General features: G+C 37.9%; 1 protein-coding gene across 1 annotated transcript; it reads right to left on the reverse strand.

Moving 5' to 3' along the window:
* Positions 1-1,848: 1,848 nt before the first annotated feature.
* Positions 1,849-14,540, reverse strand: LOC149813671 (uncharacterized). Its single transcript, XM_089992445.1, has 8 exons — positions 14,294-14,540; positions 3,251-3,331; positions 3,066-3,154; positions 2,899-2,973; positions 2,735-2,814; positions 2,438-2,551; positions 2,305-2,364; positions 1,849-2,157 (listed from the first exon to the last, which is right to left on the reverse strand). Exons 1-8 carry the CDS (start codon positions 14,414-14,416, stop codon positions 2,069-2,071), a joined length of 711 nt encoding a protein of 236 aa, XP_089848571.1. The 5' UTR covers positions 14,417-14,540; the 3' UTR covers positions 1,849-2,068.
* Between the last annotated feature and the right edge of the window lie 11,496 nt (positions 14,541-26,036).

Genomic DNA, 26,036 nt, shown 5'->3' on the forward strand with positions numbered 1-26,036 from the left:
TGAGAAGGTGCAGCTAGACTCCTACTTGTTTTAGAGCCCTTAAATTGGTAAGGTGTACTGTAGTGAGTCTTCATACTGCAATTAAGAGTAGAGTAAGCTACTAAATAAATAACTTGGGTATGTTAATCATTCAACATTACATGCAAGCAAACACATCCATCATATATAAACTATTATTTCATTGAGCGACATCTTTACAAAAGTTATCGAGTATTTTCACGGGTTATTCCGTAATACAACCAATGAATCCTTAATAACAAATAGGCAACAACAGACCTTTATTTTGCTTGTTTCCTTGTTTCTTAAATTACATTAGATAATTTAGTTTCTTAGTTGCGTTAGGGTACCTATTCTTGCAGGGTTTAGGAGTAATCCTCCTGTCCACTCCACTGCATCACTACCAAATCTACAGAGTTTTCCAATAGGTACCCCACCTTAGACTGATCAGCTAGCATACGCAAACAAGACAAGCTGCTTGTTCGGATTGCAAAGAGCTCATTCGAACTTGCGAAATAGGCGCCAAATGCAAATAGCCGATGTTTGGCTTATATAGACTCGTTAAGTAAAAATACATGCATTTTATACCACAGAATGCAGCGTGCAACAAATAGTGAAGTGCTTGGTTTGCAAGCAACAAGTTTATTCAAATCTTATTGCTTCCAGATCTTTTTTGGGGGGTTAGGCAGACTCCTACCAGATATCTCTTAAGCCCCATGTGGAGGAGGGATTCGAACCTGGCCTTCAGCTTGGCACAGGACCCCGCTCACCACATGGGATACCACCTCGGTGGTATTGCTCCCAGATCTGAAAAAACGTATTTACTTCATAAATCAGTCAGCTACCGCTCAACTCAATAGGGCCAGGGTTCAAAACCGTATGGTTTCTAACTCTGAAAAAAATTGTTACAAACCGTATTTTTATTTATTGCTTACAAATATGAATTTAAGCACATGTTATATAGAATAATGATGCATTTACTTTTAATTAAGTGAATGTTTGGATCATCACTATTTAAATTATAATTAAAAAAAAGGATTAGTCAGAAGGGTGGTGGGCGATAGACAATGATAATGGTAATGGTTGGGGTGGTGGTAATGATGGTAACGGTGGTGATGGGTTAAGTCACAAATATCGCTAAGATTGTGAAAATCTCACAATATTATCACAATAAATTTACAAATCGCAATAAGATCCATAATTTTGCGAGACTCTCACTTTCAAAAATCTCACGATAATATTTCTTTTTTTTATCATGTTTTTCACATTAAGACTTTATAACCCACCAATAGAGGAGCACCCGTTCCCCTCTTCCTCTATACAGGTACTCAGACTTTATTTATTAATAAATTTGCGTAAAATTGTTTTTATATATTTATTTATAATATTTTTAAAAATCAATATTTTTCTGAAATTTCCCCTCCAAAAAAACTAGGATTTTGAAATGGCCGAGAGAATGTGAAGCGGTGGGAATGATTATGGTGGAAAATGATGGCAGTGGTGATAAGGCTGATGAGAGTGGGATGGAACGCTATTTTTGAAAAAAAGGATGAAATTTACAAAAAAATCAAAACACCAAAACTATATCTTTAAAATAATCATAAATAGCAAATGGCAAGGAGCAATTTATAAAGGATACAAACAGTTATAACAAATTTATGAGCTTGTTAATATACCAAATTTTAAGTTCCCCGGAGGCCACAGTCTAGCATGGCATGTACGCCAAAAACACACTCTCTCACTCACTCACTCTCCCCGGAGAAAGAGAAGCCGCAAAACATAAAATTCGGGGAGCTTACCTTCCCCCAAAAAAATCAACAGTGGAGGGTAAAGCATGAATACTCCAAAAACTATTCACAACGAAAAATTGATATAAATACAAGGGACGGGGGGAATTGTGATGAGAAAACGACGAGCATTTACACAATGACTATTTTCTCAACAAGAAAGACGGCCTACATAATAACAGAGAATCACAAACACTCAGGAAAGGCCACACTATGAAGCTCACAGACAATTCTCTCTAATAAAACCGAGCAAGCATTAAAACACCATCCGCATTCAAACATCATCAGTTCTCCCTTCCCCGTACACCCATCCTTCCCCATCCTCGAGCAAAACCCCGGACCCCTCTTCCTCTTTCATACCCACCACCCCCACCTGCCAATTATACATCAAGAAAAAAAAATAAGACCGTTTGGAGAATAAAACCATTAACATTAGATTTGATAAATACAGATCACCACGATATATTAAAATTTGATAACTATTAGCAAGTATATTAACAAAGGTGTGTTAAACAATTACCACGGTAACCCCAGCCCCGTCCTCGTCCTCCGCCTCGACCCCAATTCCACCCACCATTTTCTGTCAAAGTAATTTGTGTTACTTTTCACGAAAGATGAGAGGAAGAAAAAAAGAAAAGAAAAAGGGTATAAACCTTGATTGCTGCTATAGCTTCTGCCCCAACCCCTTCCTCTTCCCCTAGCCCGACCACGTCCTCGCCAATACGAATCTCCCCGTCCATAAGAATCTCCCCCCCTCCCATAGGAATCTGTAGTGAAACATGGAAATATAACAAGCTTGAAATAATAGTTTTTACAAAAAAGGGCCACTTTTCTTAGCAAACAAAATTAATTACCATAGGAATCTGTAGTGAAACATGGAAATATAACAAGCTTGAAATAATATTTTTTACAAAAAAGGGCCACTTTTCTTAGCAAACAAAATTAATTACCTTCTGCAGCAGGCGCATTGTATGTGGATAGAGGTGCTTGCCGCTGCTGCTGATTCCCTAAAGATGATGGAGGTTGATAGCTACAAAGGCAAGAAGAGGTTTCATGCACATATTACACTGGTAAACAAATGCTAAAAGTAATTGTTTTGATTCATGTATCTTACCCAGGAGAATTCTTGTTCAGCTCTTTTGTTGAAAGTGTAATAGATATCATTGAAACATGCCGAGTCATCTCCAAACTGTGTCATGGTTCAAAAGCGTCAGCTGCAGCTTTGGTTTTGTGGAGGCCAAAACGAAATCATAAATTAAGTGGAAAATTTTAGAAACATACGGCACAAGGCCCTCTTCAATTGGTTCCCAAACATCTGTTATGCTTGTGGAGCTTATAGTAGTATCCTGATGCAGCCCAGAAATTCTTTTCTGCTTTTTGGTGAAGGGTACAGTTGAAATGGATTAGGACTAGCTGGAAAAAGTTGAGAAGAAAAAGAAAAAATGGCACACAGAAAGATAATCAACCTTCATAATCTCTGAAATTGCCACAGTCTTGCTGATGGCCTGTCCCATAGCCTTCAACACAATCTCTTTTACCCTCTTCTCCTGAATCAATAAAATGAAGTTCAATTAAATACTCCTACCATTACAATACAACTGGCACTGACGAAAAACATGCAATACAATGCACAGACCCAGTATAAGCACACGTGACAGAAATACTGTGCACAATGGACAAGCATCTGTTTTGAGTGCTAACTTTTCAACAAAAGATACCATCATGGACCTTCATTGCAAATCAAATTGTGCATCACCAAGGCACCAACATGAGCAAGTTGGACAGAGTTTATGGTGCTGTCCAAGCGGATACAACATATGATGTAGACTTAACAAAATCATATCAAATTTTCATAATGCAAAGTCGAATCTTAATGTCCTCAAACATTTACATTCTTTCACATAACCCATCTCATGTTTAAGTATTTCCCTCAGTGTTGTAAGTATCATACCGTATTGTATGATGCGGTACGATACATATCATTACTTTTTAGATTTTGCAATACGATAGACACTCATATCGTGTATGGTACCGTATCAGGTGTATCGTACGATACACGCCTGCATCATGCAGGTATCATACGATACACCTTCAACGCACTTTAAAAAGGCTGAAAGTTATTTTTTTCATTTTGGGTTATAAATACCCTTAGAGGGCTGACTTCTCTATTTGTCTAGAGGTCATTAGAAGTGCATTTTCACTGTTTTTTAACCCAAAGAAATGGGTTAAGGTAAAAAAAATGCATTTTCACTATTTTTTCACTCAAGAAAATGGGTTAAGATAAAAAATCTTTATTATGTCTAAAATTACAAAGTTACCCCCTACCGCCTCCGACCAACTTACCGCAAAGTTGGATTCGCGAAAATTAATGATTTATATAAAGGTAGAAATCAGGCTCTACACACCTCCAACAAAGATAGCATAAGATGATCCGGCATGACAATGACGCACTCAAGTAATGAGTGAAAACACCAATTGAAAATTGAGTAATACCATTGCTATAATATTTTTGTTTATGTAATAGGAAAGTACGAGTCTTGTAACATGTTGCAAGATATTTAATATTTTTCATTGTTCTTGTAAGATAGGAATGCAATATTATCTATGATTCTATATTAGTTGATGTTTGATGCAGCTCTCATAGAGACATAAATGTTTTATTGTGATTTTATGGTTGTATTTTGTGCAATTCATCATCGTTTCATGTGATATGAGTTTTTTTAAATGTTGCACATTTTTTCTGATTTTTCTTGATTTTTTTAGATTTTTTAGAAAATTTTTATTAAAAGTTTACGATATGATACTACACAGAGTTACTTTGGGCCCGACCGATATGGGTAACGATACCATACTTACAACCTTGATTTTCCTATATAATCAATCTAACACCTTATCCTTGCATGAAAAAAAAACCATTTATAATGCCCCAATATACGGCGAATATCATAAGATAAATTTCATGGTATACCATAATATAGCATATTCTGTTAGAAACTTAAAAAAAGTGCATCTCTCTCTCTCTCTCTCTCTCTCTCTCTCTCTCTCTCTCTCTCTCTCTCTCTCTCTCTCTCTCTCTCTCTCTCTCCACACATGCATGTATATGCCCATCCATACATCATGTACCTTATATTTTGTGGACATATTAGTTTACTACAAATATATTTGGATCCTAAACTAAATGTATGAGTGCATGTGGTCCATACATGTGGACTCCCACCCTATGTCACATGGACACTCCATTTTTCTCTCTGTACCTGTGCTGACACGCATGTTCCCGTGTTGATACGCCATTTTAGCCTCCGTACATACAAGTTTATATCCAATTTATAATTTATAACTATATTTTCAGTTTATAACTTTATATTTTCGGTATATAATATATATTTTAGATGACATATATATTTAGATTATATTCAGTTTATTTTGAATTTATTTTGTATTTACGTGATATTTAATATATATATATATATAGCCGTGTTTCCACCCCATACCCACATTTTTTGGAATTGTCGTGTTGTACCCTCCATACCCATATCCGCACCCATACCCAGGTGACAAAGTTCCCACCTCTTTTCACCAACTCATTCTTTTTACATTGCCCATTTATCATTCCCAATTAAAACTTTAAGGCACACAATCATGTTAAAGTCATATGCCTTAACCTGTATCCTCCAGAAGCATATATCAAAATATATCAAATAATAAATGATAAAATTCTAATTGCAGCAGTGAAATTTACAATATTTTCTCAAGCAAATACTCCTCGATTCAAGGCCTTAAAAACTACTTCCATCTTCTCTTCTTCAAGAAGATCCAAAAAGCACATCATTACCAGTTGTTGAGATAATTTCTTCCCACTTTTTTTCTTGTCCATAATGCCAAGACCACTCATCTACAACTTAGTCTTGCAAACGCCGAATATAGAGAAGGGTGTGCTTATACAAAGAGCCAAAAAGGATGCACTCAGTGGTTTTGAATGTTTGAATCAAATCATGTGCATCTTCCACCTAGGTGTCATTCTCAGAACTAGATGCCATCTATCTCTGCAGGTTTCTAAGAATTGCCAGCCATGCAAGAATGGCTGTTTGAAAACTGGAGTCCAGAACCTAGATTCCAGATAGTGGCCTCAATACTTCATCTTCAGCGAGTTTCGGCTATTGAATAACTATTATTCTAAAATTAGTCATGGCATACCACCAGTAGGTCCAGTACTATGTCACAGGGATTCTGCAAAACAGGTGCTGCACCTGGTGCGGTCAACCCGACCCTGGGTGCGATCAACGCACCCAGAGTCATTTTGGTCCAGTTTTTGGATTTTAAAAAAAAATTGCCCGATGAAATAGGATGCGAAGGGGAGGATTAGGGCACATTTTTTTTGCCCTAATCCTCCCTTCGTCTCCTCTCTGACTCCCTCTGTTCTCTGCCGACGCCGACGCCGACCCCGCCACCGACCGCTCCAGGTATGCCCCCAAATCCCTCTGCTCTCCCCCTCTCCTCTTCGTCTCCCCTCTCTCCCTCTTAGAACGTCGGGGTCTTTGTGCGTACAGCTTGTGCTTTTTTGGGTCTCTGTGTTTGCTTTCTCTTTGCCACAGCGGAATGCTTACTAAAAGAATGATATTCTCAAATACAAGTCATCACTTTTTGAGTAACTATTTTTGAAATTGTATTTAATGTTTAAAGAAATAAATGGTCATTTCTTAAATTAATTGTTTTGTTCAACAATAAATGTTTGTGTATAAAATAATATTTATTTTCTCAAATCGTCATTTATAAAATGAATGATTTGAAGTACAATAAATGCTCGAGTAATACTTATATTACAAATAGTCATTTCTCAAATAAATGTTTGTGTATTATGAACCAATATATTTTTTCATAATTTGTCTTTTCTTACATAAATGTTTAAGTATTATGAACCAAATTTCTTTTCATAATTTGTCTTTTCTTACATAAATGTTTATGTATTATGAACCAAAATTTCTTACGTAAATGTTCATGTATTATGAACCAATGTATTTTGTCTTTTCTTACATAAATGCTTTTGAAATCATGAGTTTTTATATCTTGTCAAATTGCCTTTTTCATAAATGCTTGTAGAAAGTGCTTCCAACTAAATCTAGCTAACCTGCAGTGGTTCCCTAATCTTTGACATTGTTAACAACAATTACATCAATGTAACTTGAGGTTTATAGTACCATCATTCTTTTTTAAACTGCCAGCATAATTCTCATCCACAAAGACATTGAAGAAGCTGCATGGCCTTTCATCTCAACAAAGCATCTGCCAACATCACACACCAACACCTCGTGTCTACAAATTTCAGAAGCCACCATGCAAGCGTATTCACATCAGATATTTGACAACTGAATCACAAATGGAGCATGTTGAAGCAATGTTGTCAGTATCGTTACTTTTTAGAAAAATGATACGATATGTATCATATCCGTATTGTATGTGTCGTAAGATACATGTATCATACAATATCGTACAATACAATATCAATGCACTTTAAAAAAGGGACGAAAAGTAATTTTGTGTTTTTGGATTTTAAACACCTCTTGAGGGCGACTCCCTCATTTGTGTAGAGGTCATTAGAGAGGAATCCACGTACCCTAGGAGCAGTGAGAGTGATTTGGGAACGATCTTTGTGCAAGGGAGAGGCTTTTTGCGATTTCATTAAGAGTGCATTTTCACCATTTTTTCACTCAATGAAGTGGGTTAAGGTAAAAAAAAACCTAATAATATTTTGCATTGTTCATGTGAGATAGTTGATGATTGATGATGTCTTATGTAGCTCATAGAGACATAAATGATTCATGTGATTTTATAGTTGCATTTTGTGCATTTCATCATTGTTTCGCGTGTGATGATTTTTTAAATTTTTTGCTATTTTTCTGATTTTTTTTAGATTTTTAATTTTTTTTCAAATTTACAATTTTTAAGATACAATATGTATCTTATTTTGGGCCAGACCGATATGGGTTACGATATGATACTTACAACCTTGTGTTGAAGTACTAAACTTATATCAACACGTTAATAACAAAAAAGTTGATCAATGGTGAAAATTCCACCTATATTATGATGCCTAATCTATCAAGACCATAACCAAATAACTAATAGCCATTAATATATCCCTCTAAGGAGAAACCATGAGATAGAAATAGTCAACCAGAGTTGCCAAGAGGAAAGCGAGGCAATTTCAAAATTTTAGGAAGCAGGAAGCGCGAGACAACTTAAAAGCAAACCAAGAATCGTCTCAGAAGCGAACCGAAAGCAACCTAGGAAGCTTGGGGAAGCGAGGGGGAAGCAAAAAAAGAAAAAATAATGATAATATTATTAACACGAAAAAATGAAAAAAAGAAGAGGAAGTGAGCTTCCCTAAATGGGAAGCACGCTTCTCAATTTTTTTTTTACGCTTCCCAACACATTTCGCATTTTTGAAATGCAGCTCGGGGAAGCACGCTTCCCCATGCCCTATGGCACTTCCGATAACCCTGGACTCAACCAGTAGCTTAGGATCAAATCATGAAAAAAACCAGCTATGATCGAGGTGTAAATATCAGCAAGTAAATGATCAGATTTTCATTCAAGGAAGAACAATAACATTTATAGCAGCAGCCAATTTTGAACAAATAAATTTTTTCCTTTAAATGCCAAAATTTAGATAGAATAGCACTACAAGGTTTAAAATGCTCTATTTATAAACATATCTGGCAAATATCATGTTATACTGGCTTACATCACTAATTCCACATAGAAGCAGGGCCTTCTAAATAAATCAGTAAATAGAGGTAAATAAATAATCACAAGAAACATATAGCAAAAGCCAACACAATGTGTCACGCATGCGAAATAAGGTGGCAATAAAATTATGCAGCTTCTCCAGAGGTATTCCATGTCTTAGAAACTCTTAAGGATTTCTCTGAGCAATCATTTTTTTGGAATGAGAGAATTTCTAGGAATAATGATCTTTCAGTCCATAAGATTCTGTATGGAAAGATTTATTTCACCTCAGTGATAGTAAAAATATCAATTTGAAAATGGGATGCATAAACAAGAATTTGACTAGCTGAATATGACCGCATGCAATTATGAACATTGCCATCCAAACATAAATAAGCATAGAAGACAGTAAAACCAAGCAATAAGCACAAGAATACATGAGATTAGTGCGGTCCACCATCTATGGAAAAATAAACTGGAAGTACAATTGATACCCTATGTCACATAGATGCAGGTGTGGATGCGCCGATGCGGCACTTAAAAAAAACTTGGGTGCAGAGGTGCGGGGAGGGTATATATACATATATCGCTGTCACCGATATCACCAATATTTTGAATATATCGCAATATTATTGGCAATTTCAAGGTTGTCGATACTATCGGGAATATAATGCAATATTTTCAAAATATCGGCAAATAAAAAATATCACGATATTTTTTAGATTTTTTTTAAAATTTTAAGTTTGCATTTCTTATTTTTTGTTTCTTTTATATTTTAAAACCTTTAAAACATGTTTCTTTATATTTTTGAAAGAAAAATAATACAAAACTTATTATTTTCTTAGGTTTTTGTTGTTATTTATATTTTTTCAATCTTTTAAACTCTGGAGATTTTCCCAAGATTTTCCTGAGATTTATCAACTTTTGAAAATCTCTCTGAGAAATACTCTCGCCGAGAAATTACCTTAACGATACAGGTAACTATGATATATATATATATATATATATATATATTAGATATAATATAAATACAAAATATATTTAAAATAAACTGAATATAATCTAAATATATATGATATATCTAAAATATATTATATACTGAAATATAAAGTTATAAACTGAAAGGCCTCACAAGGGAAAGTTGCTTCACTTGGATGGGGTTGTAACAAACACCCCCAAAGTTTATCATTCTGGCTAGGGTGATTACATTTTCTTTTAATCACTTGGATTTTTTGTAAAACACTGCCTAGATTTTCCCCAGAGAAACTGACCCATTTAAAGCATACGAAGTTATTTCCCTGATGAGAATAACACAAGAATGATGATTGAAACAGAGTAACAGAATTTGATCCCATTAAACATACAAAAGAGAGTTGGGTTCTCCAAATATTAACCAAGAAATTGTTATGAATCTATTTCATCTACCACCTTTGTGTTGAATTCAATAGACCCATTTTTTATTTAAAAAGTCTGTATAATGGTGCATGGCATGGCTGATAAAATTCCAGTTGGTAAATTCCCAATCTCAGTATCATAAATGATGACAAACATGATTGACAACCTAAAACATGCCAAACACAACTTTAGGAGAACATAAGCACCATCATGAGTTTTCTTTCCAAAAGCACTATAAAGCATAAAACAACTATGACTTACAGGTCATCTTAGTCAGGAAATCTTCTCTTTGCCAGTCATCTTCTCCATTTAAATTTGTATGTATAGACAACAGTCGCAGAAACAAAATTATTCTTCTTGATTATGTACATAATAATAGCCTTTATCAACTACTCTTACTGGGGGAACTTGCATAAAAGGGTAAAGTCGCTAGATGACAGTTTTATACAGCCCAAGTAGCAAGAAGGGAGACAATGAGATGCTAGTACACACAGCATCTCTCCATTTTGAGTGTCAGACCATAACTACAACCCCGTATGAAGGGTCCCTTAATACACCACATCTCATTGAACCAGTAACAAGCTCAACTAAGGCAAACTGTTCAAAACCTTATGATTCTTATACAAACACGATATCACCAATAATATCCAACCACCACCTAAATTAAGTGCAATTCCTAATACTTACTAGAAGGCTTCCACTTTGATGAAAGACATGTGAAGACTATGAAGTATGAACCACAGACATACCTACTAGTGGGCCAGAATCTAGAGAGAAAAAGTGTACATAGGTTTTTCTATTTCTCACAGAAAGAGCATAGCTACATGTGACCAGTAGAAGTAGCCAAGGTTCATGACTAATGGGATAATCTGCTAACCAGATATATAGTCAAAACATACAACACCTATCAAATGATATCAGTTCAATATATCCAGATCATCATGTCCTTTCATGAATATTCCATCAACTCCACGAAGCCAAGACAGGAGAAAATAAAGAAAAAGAATCCTGTGGTACACAAGTTGGACATGGTTTTTACAAGCATGAGTTGCAGACACCAAATTTTGTCTCTTTCCCCAGCCATTATCCCATATGTATGGCTATTTGATGGTTTTGGGTGATGAATCTCCAAACCCAGTTCTTGTTTCCAGAAGCTCTATGCATAAACCTAAGTTTCTTAACTTATTCAGTTTCTAAAATACAATCAGGAATTAACACAAACAAAAGGGTCACAAGTAACCATCTACCAGTAGCACAACGCTGCTGCAGAACGACGTTGATTTTGAGCATGTCATACAAGTAGACATTCATCAGTAGGGGTGGCAATCGGGTCGGGTTGGCGTGTCAGCATACCTCAACCCGAACCCGACCGGTTTATTAAACGGGTCAGCTGTGGCAAACACTAACTCGACCCATTTAATAAACGGGTAACCCGACATGACCCGCCAACCCGTTTAATAAATGGGTTGGGTCGGGAAAACTGGTTGGCGGGTAGCGGGCGGGTTGGCGGGTCGGGTTAGCGGGTTGGCAGGTTGGCATACCCCCAACCCGAACCCGACCCGTTTAATAAACGGGTTAGGCGGGTCGACCCGTTTATTAAACGGGTTGGCTTAAGCCCAACCCGAACCCGCCTAAGAGGCGGGTTGGCGGGTCGGGTCAGGTTTTGCCACCCCTATTCATCAGTATCTGAGAGTTTCAATGATAGAAAAAATAGATACGCAAGACAAGAAAAATGTACAAGTAATAGCAGCACTATTTTGTCAAAAATAAGGATACTCATGAACAAATATATTTTTCCACTTTTAGCCAGATCAATATAATCAAACAACTTTTACATGGCTTGCATGAACTATCTAAAGCAGCGAAGATAAGCTAATGTCAGAAAATCTCAACTAACAAAATTTCATATCCTATAATAAATAACACCAACACCAACAACTATCACAACAACAACAAAAATAGGGTTCCAATATTAAAATGAAAAAGTAAGCATCAATATTCACATGGGTTGTTTTGCAAATTTTTCTATTATCACATTGCAAGTCAGTCAAAAGAGACAACCTTAACTAAGTTTTTCACAAGCATCTAGAGCATGGTTATATACCGTGGCAATCAGTAATATTTTTGCTTCAAAGATCAGTGACAGGCTAAAGTCAGATCCAGTTACATATAAGAGCATATACCAAAATGTTCAGAACCCCTGTATATAAAGTGCACACGTGCGCGCATAACCAGAGAGAGATAGAGAGAGATCACAATCCACCAAACAACTACTCAAGTTACCCAATCAACAAACAACTGCCTCTTATCAATTAGTATTTGGTACTGTGTCGTGACAACACAAGACACACATGATCTGCAAAGTGCCTGTTACTCTTTTTTCATGGTATGAAAGGTGTCAACGTCTATTAATGATTTGGTCTGATCGTAGCGTTATTTGGAGTTCTTAGGAGGTCAAAAAATGTATCCCTGTGATATAATTTTGTGCAATATATGGAAAAGAGCAGAAAAACACTTTATTTTAGTAAGTGTACCTTAGGGTTTGCTTAATTGGTGTGTTTATTACTTAATCTAGCAATGAGTATAGTTTGTTTCAAGTGTATAATTTGTTCTTTTAATAAAAAAAGTTGGGAATAATGTTTAATCTTGAGAGAAACAAGATAGAAAATATCAATGAGAATGCAAAAATGAAATACAATTGTGCCAAATATGGAATTTTTATCACCCTTGTGCTGCATGAACATAGAAAAACCCTTCAAACAAAGACAACATCATGTCCTTAGATCATCTGTCTCAATTTCTGATCTTGATTGTTATTTTGCAGTTTCTTGCAGTTTTTACATTTAAAACATGCCATTGATTACATTATTTTTGGATCTTCAACTTGGAAATATTCTTTGATGTTTACTAACTATAGTGGCATAGAATCATTGTTCAAAAATCGCACCTAGGATGATATTAAAGCTTTACTCCTTTATATAAAATTTTTTAATATATATAATTATATATACATTATGTACACAGATATATATAAATATGACATAAGCCCTTGTCCCTCTGTCCAAGTTATAGAAAACTTTCATGTCATACCAAGCATGTCAGTGCTTCGTCCTGCGCACCTATGATCCTATCAATATCAATATGACATGGTTGGACACTTGCAAAGAAAAGAGAACTCGTTGATATTGCAATACAGGACCATAAAGCTTAAAAGAATAAACGACAACTAGGTTCACTTGTGTTAATCAAACATAAGATCAAGCCGAACAACAATGCTTAGCTTGATTTCCAAAACTAAAAGCAAGATCTTATAGTGGAATTCTAACTTATGCGAGTTTCCACTAAGGTCGTAAAAAAATATCATATGAAAGCATTGAACCAACTTTGGCAGCTAAACAAGCGGGTTTTGTATTAAAGATTAAACTCGCTGCTCCAAAAATGAAAAATATAAAATATGAGAAGACATATTTGCACTGGTGTGTGTGTCTGTGCACACAAACACCAAGCCATGGTCGCCTAACCAAAACAACAAATAATAGCACTCTTTCATTTATGTAAGCATCCAAAGATGCTTGTGGAAAAAACTGCAAGTCAAGTTTGGGCCTTTGGGGAACACACACACACACAACTTCAGTGTAGAACATTTAAACCTCTTCTTTTATATTTTGCCATTTTTATATTTGGAGATTCAAAACATAAAATATGAGATAAACATGTACACTGAAGTTCGTGCAAAACTTGCAAGTCAGGTTTGGGGCAACACACGTGCCACTCTTCAATGTACATGCGTGTGTGTATGTGTCAGAGTTAGCGGAACCTCTGCTGTTTCTGATCTTGGAAATCAACAAGTCGCAGGAGAACAGTCAGAGAACATCCACAAACAAGTTTTAACAAATAAAAACGGAAAGAAGAAAAACGCAACTAGAAACTGCAAAAAATCCCATAAGATGCAGTCACAAAAACCAATGAGGCCCAAAACTGAAATCTCATATACGAGCCCTGAAAGACAACAAACACCATCCACGCACTAACACGGCCCAAAAAACAAACCTCAAAAAAAAAAGACAGAGAGACCAACTAAAGTGAAACCCTTAACAATACCAAACCAAACAAGATGCAAAAGGAACACCAAGAATATCAATAAACAACATACTTAAAAATCAGGAAACACCCACCTCCAAATCAAATAAAGCCCAAACACCACTCACCAAAAAAGTAGATAAAACCCAAAACAAAACAGACACCCAAATCCAGAATCACATAGAAATCCATGATGGTGACAAAAAAAAATGACTACCAACATCAATATTCTGAGAACCCAATAAGAAGAACAAAAGAAAATTAAAAAGAGATATAACCAAAGAGTGGTGCACAAGACAAGAAATCACCTGAAGAAGACTGGTGGCATAGCTGGTGTAATTCCTGATGAGGCCTTGAGTGGTAATCCTGATTTCATTCTCGCTGATGGCCGATTCAGTCCTCCGCTTCTCCACCCTCTGGTATCTGTCCATGGCTCAAAAGGATTAGGGTTTGCTCTCTCTTCTCCCAGCCCACACGAACGCTTGACAGTCACCCCACAAAACCCCTAAATAAACCCCTAAAGCCGTCCCCGAAACAGTCGCTGTGGCGCCTAAAATTAGGGGCACACTTAAACATGGTCAGCACGACTAAAGTATTTGTGGCTTACATAGGGTTGTCGATGGGTCGGGTTTGACAGAGACCCGACCCGTTCCAAACCCTATAGGGTCAGGGTTTGGTGATAAATAAGAAGGTCCGATTAGAATTCGGGTCAGACCAAAAGGATCCGATTAATATATGAATCCGGGTATAGTTTGTGAAATTTCATTACAGACCGGGGTGGATCAAGTTTCAATTAAGATCCACAATTTTTCAATATAAAAATGATAAAAAATATTATTTTACTGGGTATAGTCTGGGTCCAGTTCATGTAATCCTTATAGGATCCGGGTATGATTTCTTTAATAATAGGTCCGGTTAAACTCATATTCAAATCCGATACCGTAATATCAAATGAGGTTTGGGTCTGGTTTCAACTGACTCCAAACCAAACCTGACCCGTTGACCAGTGCCCTAGGATATATCTATATTAGTCATTGTCAAGGAGGGCACCTTCCAACTAAAATTATTGATGGCTTTGGAAGAAAAGCTCTTTGAGTAACCAAAACCGACCTTTGATTTCTTGGGCTTTTGTTTGGATGGTCCACCTTAAGACCAACTTGGCTCGAACCCTGCTGGATTACATCTGTGTGTGGGTACTGATGGGAAAAAGCTAGGAATATTTCTAATGAAAAGAAAAAAAACTTAATTTTTTTGTACAATTTAGTGATATAAAAAGTTTTCTCCACTTATTTATATTTTTGAGAAAAAAAAAAGAAGGTTTGAGAAACGGGATGAGTCGCTTTTAGTTTGGCTCTCATAAAGGGCTCATTCGAACTTGTAACTCAGCGAGCAGTGTTGGTCGGCTCGATTACATTTGTGTGGGCTCATCAAGCAGTAATGAGTATATGCTGGGTATACTTTATATTACATAACGTAGGGTAGGGTAAAATAAATACTTGAAGTTGATACAAATTTTGATGCAATAACAACTAAATTAAGCTACTCATATGAATATTTACTCTAGCAAGGCAAGATAATAATAAATGAATTAATTAAATAATACAAAACTTAGAGAAAATATTAAGTTTCAACCATCCTCAATAATCCCTATAATGAGTATTTATAGAACACGAAACCCTAGATCTATGTGGGATATGAGATGGATCCATTATATTAAAGACATTAGAACTCAAATAAAAACCCTAAACTAAAACTATATCCAAACGAATTTCTTGAACCAGACTGCACGTTGCTTGGCTCCTACGTCAAGAATCAATACTACAAGGCAAGAAAAGGGCTAAGCTTTAGAGGGGTCACAGTCACGGTAGGTCAAGTGTAGGATGATAGGTGGAAAACCTTGGGATCTAATGGAGACCCTTTCAAGGCATCTCATCTAAAACTTGAATTTAGGCTCTCAAACATGGTGTTAGGGATGGCAGGGGATCGGGGGCGGGTGTGGGGTACAAGGTCTCCACCCCCGTCCCATCTCAAAATCCTGCCCTCCTCCATTCCTGCACAGGTTTTTATTTTAACCTCCATTCATGTCTCATGTCCTCCATCCCCGATCCAAACCGGGCAAGGTGGGGTGGGATGAGGCAAGGCGGGGATTGGAAACGAGGATGGGGCAGGGCGGAGAAAAGCTGAAGTCCATCCCCGCCTCCCCGCATGGGTTCTGATTTTAACCTTCATCCCTGCCTCCATTCCAGATCCAAATAAGTCCACTGCCATCGTGTTGTTTTGGTTTACCTTTGCTTAACTAATATATATATATATATATATATATATATATATATATATATATATATATATATATATATATATATATATATATATATTATGAAGTAAATAATAATGATGAAGCCTTGGTAACCTTACCCATCGATAGAGCCTTTTTCTTTTTCTTTTTCTTTTTCTTTTTTAACGAGAAAGGAACCCTTGGTGAGAACCAGGTCACTTAATTGACCCGCATCCTTGCTAGGTAAAACTTGGGTTGAGGACAGCGGGATCCAATCCTGGGGCTTCAGCTTGATACAGGACCCCGCTGACTACGTGAGTAACCACCACCGTGGTTTAGCTTGAAAGACATGTTTAAAGTTTGGCATAGTGTGAAACATGAATTTCAGATGTGCCATAGTTTGAATTCTAGGGATGGTTTATCAAATAAAACATGACAGAGTTTGTGAACTGCAAAGTTTGTAATTTATGAGGTTTGGTGTTTTGATGAGAAGTTGAAAATCATGAACTTGGGTGTGCTCTTCAATGTCTTTAAAATATTTATCTTGGTATCACCCTTCTTAATCATTAGGGTCGACTAGTAAATGCCACCGTGTTGACAGGATGTCATAAGTTTCAAATATGGGTGTTAACGGGTTGGTTTGGACACAGGTGAAACATACCCCGGACCCGATAAGAACTACATGAATCAAACCCAGACTATACCCGATAAAATATTATTTTTTATTATTTTTACATTGAAAAATTATGAGTCTTAATCAGAACTGTCTTTGATGCACTTTGTCCAGGACAAATTGCCTTAAACAAGTGCATCCGGGATCAAACACCCTATAAGACACCTAGGTGCCACCTAACAAGTGACTACTGGATTTATGTTAGAGGCCTTTTAGGGGGCATTAGGATGGTGGAACACAATCTTTCATTGCATTCCGTCCTGTATGGGATCATGCTCCACATCAAACATGGTAAATGACTCACAATATAAAAAGACTTAGCCATGCTAGCTCTGCCAGCGGTACTTATGATCACCGTCCTGGCAGCATAAAACTCTGTGGGCTTACCTTTGCCCTCAGGGATACTTTGTGTTTCATCTGAGAAGAACAAATTATTATGGTTTTAATTAGTACCAAAACACAAGATCAATACTAGATTCAGATCCATTTGAGCCTCAAAGAGGAAACACAAATCACATAAAAAACAATGAAACAAACAACCCCAGAAAAGGTTCTTGCAACCAAGAACCTCTCTCTCTCTCTAAACGTTGTCCTTTGCGCTCGACCTCATCTTGGGTTCAATCTGCCTTTGGTGCAATATGTGGTGACGGTTAATCTGAAGGTCGTGGTTGTTTACCACTTGATGGTTGGTTTGAATGGCGTGCAATGATGTCATTTTTTGAGAATCTTGGGTTCACATTAATCTTCTTGCGCACAAAATCTTAGTGGACGTTCACGCGATTCTGCGTATTCATCTTTCCGGTCTTACTTTTTCTGCTGGTGTTGCTCCGCTCCCCCATACATTTTTGGTTTTGTGGCTCCTACCCTTTTTGCGGCTATGTTAGAAATCTTGTTTCAGCTCTCTCTCTCTTTATCTAAACGCGGTAAACAACCCAAGATCATATAGTTTATGGTTTTCAATGAAAGACAGCCCTCTCTTCTCTACTTCTCATGTTTATCCTTTTTTCTCAACACCTAATAATCCCTAAAACATTCCATAAAGGGCTCAATACCCACCATCCAAAAAGAGAAGTTCCTATTCTTTCTTTCACTTTCCTTATTGCCCAAGGAATTAAAGGCCTCGTACGGGTCCAAAGAGCCCCACGATGGTAGCTTCCAACCCAACTCATCTCACCCACTTTCCTTTATGCAACAGGAAAGCCAATATGAGTCCTCTATGGGCTCAGCCAAGACATGGCATGTGGGTGCCATTGGCCATGGCAAACTTCTTCAACTCACAAAATTACACAAACTTGCCCAAGTTTCTTTTTTCAATGACGAAGAACCCTCACCCAGAACTGAACCGCTTAATGAGCCAGTTCTCCTGTGAAGTAAACCGCGAGTGAGGTCACCAACACCGAAGCCCTTACAAAGTACACCAGTTAAAGGCACCTGCACACCAGGTGGGAGTTGAACCTAGGATGAAGTGGTCAACACCTTCGCCCCAAGCCCACTCCTTATAAGTAGGGTGTCAATGAGTCGGATCTGGTTCAGACCCAAGTAAGTCCGAACCCAGATCTGTTTTGAGGTGTGGGTACCAGGTCCGAACTCGAATCCTACTGGGTCTGCTACAAGAAAAACCATACCCGGACCCTATAAAGATTGCATGAACTATACACTGTCCTTACCTGTAAAGATTACGCACAAAATCGGGACAGGTGCAAACAATTCTACATTTTACCCAGGGTTCGAGTCTATACTTTTGCCAGACCGGTTTTTGATGACGAGGAACCCTCACCGAGAACTGAACCGCTTAATGGGCCTGCCCCCTGCGAGGTAAACCTTGAGTGTGGTCACCGACACCCATGCCCTTACAGAGCCCACTAGTTAAAGGCATCTGCACACCCAGTGGGAGTCGAGACTGAGATGAAAGGGTCAGCATCTTCTCTCAAGGCTCACTACCATTCGGGCAACCCGGGTGGGTCTACAACCTGACCCATTTTTCAAGAAGGTCTAAATTTTATGCCCAACCCAGATCACAAACCCCTTACTTTTCACCCAGTTAAACTGGCCCATCCCTTTGGCTGGGTTGGGGTTTAAAATCTCGGCCAAGCTACCTTTGCACAAAGGGACTGGAAACGATCAACGTCCGGTGCCCTGCATTAGTCTCCCGCTGTGTGTGTGTGTCGTGCGCGTGCGCACACACACATTTGGAACTCTACTAGCGTCTTAGCCCATATATAAGGGTTTCAGACACCTGGCTAATTGGATTGGCTTAAGGGATTTAAGTTGAAGGATGTCATGAGTTCAATACACGAATCTTCCTGGTGGTCAAGGGTTTTAACTGCATGAGTGTGGGTCATCATCCAAAAGAGTACCAATTTCTCACCACTTGAACCAAGAATTATCTTCAATAAAAAAAAATGGACAATGACATAGATGGCCCTTGCTTTTATTGAAAATATTACTGCTAACTGTAAGTTAAAAAATATAAGGAAAGTGGCCAATTTATTTGTATTTTAAAAAGATCAAAAGTCAACAAAACCACGTGGCATTCATCCAAAATTCAAACGGACGACCACGATGTCGGCATGAGCAAAAACGCTCATGTTCAGCATCACCTGATCTGCTTCCTGCATTCAGAACTTGCAAATTTGTAATTACTTGTGTAGTCTACCTGTGGGTCCAAATGGGTTAGATATAGTCAAGATATATATCTGATCCGAATTGGACACTTCATTTTCAAACACTGAACCTTAAAATATAAGATCAAAATATGCATTCCTACCGAGATTCATATTTACTTAATTGAACTACTTTCAAATTCAGATCGGATTTGGTTCAGTATTTTTGTTTTGGATCTATGTTTGGATAGGAGTCAAATTGGATCCATTTGACATTTTCAAGTAAATTTTTTTTATGTTTAGCCTTTTTTCTATTGGATCCAGTATTGCATGTACGATTCAAATTTAATTTTAACCCTGCCTTATTGGATATCAAGTGGATCCGAACTTGGACTCGGATTTATTGCATGGGTTTCAGATTGGTTTTCAGATTTGGCATTATCCGGTTCGTATCTGACCCTTTCGCACCCATACACAGCTTAGGACTAGGATTAAAAAGTTGGGGGCCCACACCAAACTGCATAAAATGTTGTGAATTTTGTGAAACGTGATTTTATCTTGCCTTAGCTTGCAACTGAGCGTTGAGGTCGGGTCATGAACAATCACATTTCACCAAAAGAATGTGATACTCGACCTGAATGTGTGACACGCATTTCTGGGCCCCGCAGAAACATATGGGCTATTGGGCTCCAGGCAGATTGAGATACCATCATTTTTTTTACGTGAAACGCCATTGCACCTGATATGTCTCCCTAACTGTTTCAGTATATAAATTCTCCATTTACTGTTCGAAGAGTTATTTACAAAAACAGTGTAATTATAAAGGGACACCTAATGTCTGAGATATTACATTCAACTTCCTATATTATATAAATTCATTTTAAATGCCTGCAAAATTATCAAATGACATCTTCATTCTTTTTTCAATAAAACAACTCATTTTTATGTCTTCTTGTGCTCATATCAAATGAATCAATGATGAGGGCGTTTTACTTACTTTGTTTAACTAGGTAAAAGTAAGCTAAGAGTAAGGGTGTTTTTGAAAAATAAAATGCAGCATGCCGAATATAATAACCATAATGTTAGGAGCTTTTCAAAAATAGTTGATTGAAACACTTTTATTGTGTTGTTGCACCTAATCACTCACCATCTTTGGGATATAGTCTAACAAACAGAGTGTGGGTGATCAGGTGAAGCAGCACATCAAAAGTGTGCAAACAAATTGCACATGTGATGAATTTAGGATGAGAGTGTACGTTAGAAGTCTCAGGAGAAGAGAAATGAATAATGATTAACGGCCTCCTTCAGGAGGTTCCTCGATATGAATATCGAGATCCCTTGGTGTGATCTGTAGGGGCAAAAGCTGGGAAATTTAATCTCTCATAGGTAGCCGTTATCCAGTCTTAACTGTCTTATTGAATTTTCAAACATACTAAGAATCTAATGTGTAATGAGCTCCACCATTATCCTGGAGGTGCATATCTTAATGACCCACTAAGTGGGTTATTGGATTCCAAGTGAGACCCATTTGGTTACACTGGATTCATACCAGGACCCAACATCTCTCACTTGACTATATGGAGCTAACACCCACATTTTATCATAACTAGTGCATTATGTATTGTACTCATGACATTATGAGGTTTTACATACGCTAGTTGAATTTTTCCTTCATAATATATCTCTATCTTGAGGCTATTCACAAACTAGGTTATTTTTTCATCATGTCAACAATTTATTTCAAGTATTCACCATTCAATGCATACTAAGTCATGCAGTTCATAGATTAAAATGAATACATCATAATATAGGTCTCACATAGTCATGAGGCTCTTTGGTTCTTCCATGACCTTATCATAGGCATGCACACTAGTGGAGTACCATGAAAATTTATTAATTCATAAATTCATGATTTGCCAAACATAGCAAATACTTTCACTTTTCAAATTTTTACCATAACTTATACTCCCACTTTATATGTTCATTATCACATTTTGATCACTACCTGATCATTTTAGGTCAATATATTTGGATCAAAATAGTCATAAATATAATTGACCAACACCATTTAGCATTTCATGCAAAGACTTTAAAACATGAAAAAATATCTTTCATGTATTCATATCAACATACTATAGAGAGCATTATGATTATTTATCATTATTACAGATAAATATCTTCACATTTATGTGTAAAATTATAATTCAACTCTCACTTTTTCAATGCATTACATTTAAGCAATATTTGCATTAAGCCATGACATCATGAGGTTTTAAGTACACTAGCTAAACTTCTCCTTCATGATATATCCCTATCATGAGGTTATTCGCAAACTAGGTTGTTTTTCATCATGAAGTAAGTTATACATCTTATACCCAAATCCAATTTGAATATGCACTAGATCCATTATATAATTTGGATATACCAAATATGATAAGTCAATTACAAGGCTTTAACCAAACCACAAGTTTGAACATTTAAGTTCAAATCCATTACCAAATCCACATGTATATATAAATTTATTGGATTTTTAAGAGTTCATATACAAATCTGACTTCAGATGTTATCTATCAAGTCTAGCACAATTCATATTAAAATGAATCTTTATATAGCCTTAAATGAAAACATGGATCACTCAGAATTTGACCATGATCCAAATCCATATCCAAGACCATATATTTCAAATGCAAATAGATCTATATTACATATCCAACATTCTACTTATCTGGATCTAACAATGTCGAACCCGAATTCATACAAAATATATGTCAATTCTGGATCCATATCTCATTTATATTTATCCGGATCCAATCACAAAACTGGATCAAACTAGATTCATATCCCATATTCGGATATAACATTCATTCAGATCAAATCACAAAACTAGATCAAACTAGATCCATATTCCATATCCGGTCATCTGAACCCGTCACTATATCTGTCCAAGAGCATAGCTTGGATCTAAACTTATTCAATTTATACTCAATCAAGTTGATCTTATTCTCATTTTTACATATCCAGATCCATACAAATTTAACTATATTTATAATATTTTATTGGATCAAATCAAGGTCTGTGTCACCTTACTAGATCCAAGCATCTGACCTAATACTGATCGGATCCAATCTTGACCTAAACATTATATTTAATAGATCTTACAATTAAACTTGATCTACATAAAAAAATGGATCAAACCATACTGGATCTAGATATTAACATGAATAAAATATAAATGCATATAATAAAAACATATACAAACACAATATTTCTGGATCCAAAAATATCAATGTAGAGATATAGACCAAATCATAACTGGGTCCAGAAAGTTTTACCGGATCCAACCAAGGTTTGTAAGAAGCTACCTGAACAACTTAATCCAATCAAGATCCAAACCTGTCTGAGGTATTCTGCTAACTAGAACCACTTTTCTACGAAAACAGAAAAGTCAAAAACATTTCTAGACAACAACAACAAATAAGAATACTAAAATAAAACTCTGAAACTTTTTGAGTTAAAACAGAAAACTCAGGTGGTTTTCAGTAATTTTACAAAAAATGAGGCTATTCTTAAAAAAATGGATACAACAACCTTGTCTCAGATAATATCCAGAGAAAAACCTGTTTTTGAAATTACCCAAAAGGCAGAGCCTCTGTTTTGAAAAACAAAGGGATAAAACCAAAATAAATTAAAAGATGAGGAGCAGATCCATAAAATTATTCAAAAAAAAGGTAGTTACTTCATAAGGGTTTTCCCTTTTTATGAGAGGAAAGAGGGGCAACTGCTTCCCCTTCTCAAAACCTTTTTTTTGTCACCCTTTTCATAAAAGAGAGACTCTTAGGGTTTCCCCCTTTTATGAAAGGGGAAACAAGAGAGAAACTAAAAGGGGCGGGTGAGGGCGACGGTCGCCGCCGCCTTTGCCGAAAGATTCAACAACTGCCTGATCTTCTAGGGGATCTCCTCCACCCTACGACAGTGTCGTCGCCCTTCGGCTGTTGTCGACCAGCAGAGGAACTTCATCATCTTAGCCGACTGGAGTCATGTTGCTCGTCGGCAACAATGGCGTTGTCGCTGGTGGGGCATCAAGCACGATCACTTTTTACTGCTTCCTCTTCCCACAGCCACCTCTGGCAGTTCCTCCGCTTGCGGGTGCATCACCACTCGGTTTCCTCTCATCTTTAACCTCCGTTCAATCTTTCAGTAGAGATTATTGGGAGGCCATGCGTCCAGGAAGATCTCTACTAATTTGAAGACCTTTCTATGTTGGAACCGACGTGACTCCTTCGCCGGAGGTCGCAAGGCCTTTTGGCCAATAAACTTTGCCCTCTTCGTGTCATTCTAGCATTGTCGCCTCTGCTACGAGTCTGCCTCCACTGTCTGGAGGAGCTCCTAATAGGCCTAGGACTCTGATGTCGAGCAGCAGAGCTCTGCCCGACAAAAGGTGTTCGGGTTGTAGCCAGTGGTAGATGAATTCGAGAGCGCGTTGAGGCCCATCAGTCAAGCTACAACACTAGGTGAGCAGTGTTGCCTCTCACCATCCTCTGACACGTCACTGAAGACGTCAGGCCGAACAGGACCCGTGCGGATCTCCCATGGGAAGAGGCCACCCGACGGCCCCACGGTGACCGCCCGACTATCGAGCGATAGGCTCGAGGCCTCCCAAAGGTGCCGCAAGGACCAGAATCCCTACTAGATATCCAAGTGCTTTGTGTCATCCAACGTCTCCTCCACCGCGATCAGTGGCTTCTCTGGTGTTTCAGAGGCATCATGGAAGACAGAATTGCAGATGACATCTCTTATGTTGAGCGAGGACCTTGGCTTCTCGCTGTATACCATGACGGGTGCTTGAGCGTTCTCTGGTGTGAACACTAGAGATTGGCTGCCGACAGCCACCACAATCCCTTCTTCCTGAATAGAGCCAAAGGTTGGGGGCTTTGACGATGGAGAAGACAAGAGGTCGAGCCTAGCCAACGACTGACCCATGAAGGGGAGACGTTTGGTAGAGCAAACTAGCTTCCCTTTGAGGAATTGGTTGCGATCAAACTTCTGGAGGAAGCTGGCCATGCAACCCATCTGCCTCTCTACCTTTGGCTCATCTGACCCATGAACTATTTTCGGCACCATCCTCTTCCTTTTCGGTGAGTCCTCCGACCACCTCTCAAACAACACCCATCTGAACCAAAAGCAACAAATCCAAAGAGAGAGATTAGTAGTAGGACGGCGACAACGTTGAGGACATCCAGAAGCTCCTAGAGCCCTTCAGTGAACTGACTCCTGCAGCGAAGCTGCCACATGAGTCTCCTCCACTCTGAATGTTGGTAGTGACCACGACAAAGAGGGGGTTCTATTTTGCTCCCTCTCACTCGAGTGCCACCAGTTCTGGCTACTCCTCCAGTCGAAGGGGGGATTCTTTTCCACCCCTGAAGTCGGTAGCAGGGAGGCATCAAGGTTGACTATTGCAAGGAGCCTTTGAGCCTTGATGTTGACCCTCACAAAGACTGTGAGGACGTTGTCGGATTCGATCAGGTGGCCAATCAAGAGCTTGCTGCGGTGAGCTTGACGCTCTTCCGCTGGTCAATGAGGTGAGCGATGGTGCTAGAGAAAGTGATGATCGCCACCTCTATTGCTTGAGATGAGGCCATCCTATTCAGAATCTAAGACTCTTCCTCTCCATTCTCTATGAGATGAGACACATCCAATGGTGGCCAGGAGTTTTTTTTTTCAAACTGAGTAGGCGGCGACAAGAGGGATGGTCTTGCAAGATTCGTCAGGATCCAACAGCAGTGAGGCAGTCGGTGTCAATGAGCCACGCTGATTGGCGGTAGCTGAGTATAGGTCGAGTCCACTACAACGCCCGCACACCCACAATGAGACTCTGATACCACTGATGGATTTAGGATCGAAGTGTGCGTTGGAAGTCTAATGTGTAATGGGTCCCACCATCATCCTGGTGGTGCATATCTCAATGGTCCACTATGTGGGTCATTGGATTCCAAGTGAGATTTAGGATCCAACAACATGATCCTCCATTTTTTCGATATGGGGTTAATGATGACATTCAATATCCACTGCTTTTACTGGTGGATCAAAGGCAGGGATGCCAAATCTTCCATTTAAAAGAATTTTGGGAGATTTGGCATTTGATGCAAAATGTCGATTGGTGATTTTCAGTATCATCGATTGGTACCCCAAAAGTACTTAGTGTAATATTTTTTGAAAACCAATATCATGCCTTAGTCTACGTAACAAATACCGATGATATATCATTTTTTTTATGATTGAGGAAAAACGTCCTTGCTCACTGAGTTCATTGGAGTAAATCATCTCTCCTTGCATCGCATGCGAGAAATACACTTAGCTTTGGTATATCAACAAAGGGTGCACATCTATGAGTTTTCAACTTGTGACATTTTGCGAACTTGGTGATGTTCATGAGTTGCTCCTACCTGATAAGCAAAACTCTTATAGGGCATTATTTTGAATTTATATTGCCTAAAGAAAAG

The sequence above is a fragment of the Nuphar pumila genome, chromosome 16 (assembly GCF_984573655.1).
Source record: "Nuphar pumila chromosome 16, dmNupPumi1.hap1.1, whole genome shotgun sequence".
NCBI classification, from domain to species: domain Eukaryota; kingdom Viridiplantae; phylum Streptophyta; class Magnoliopsida; order Nymphaeales; family Nymphaeaceae; genus Nuphar; species Nuphar pumila.

Bases quoted from the DNA above. Each gene is read 5' to 3' on its own strand.
- LOC149813671 (XM_089992445.1), bottom strand. From the start codon at position 14,416: ATGGACAGATACCAGAGGGTGGAGAAGCGGAGGACTGAATCGGCCATC. The intron at 3,155-3,250 runs GTTGATTATCTT...ACCAAAAAGCAG, and splicing joins CAATTTCAGAGATTATGAAG to AAAAGAATTTCTGGGCTGCA. The intron at 2,158-2,304 runs GTAATTGTTTAA...TATAATTGGCAG, and splicing joins ACGGGGCTGGGGTTACCGTG to GTGGGGGTGGTGGGTATGAA.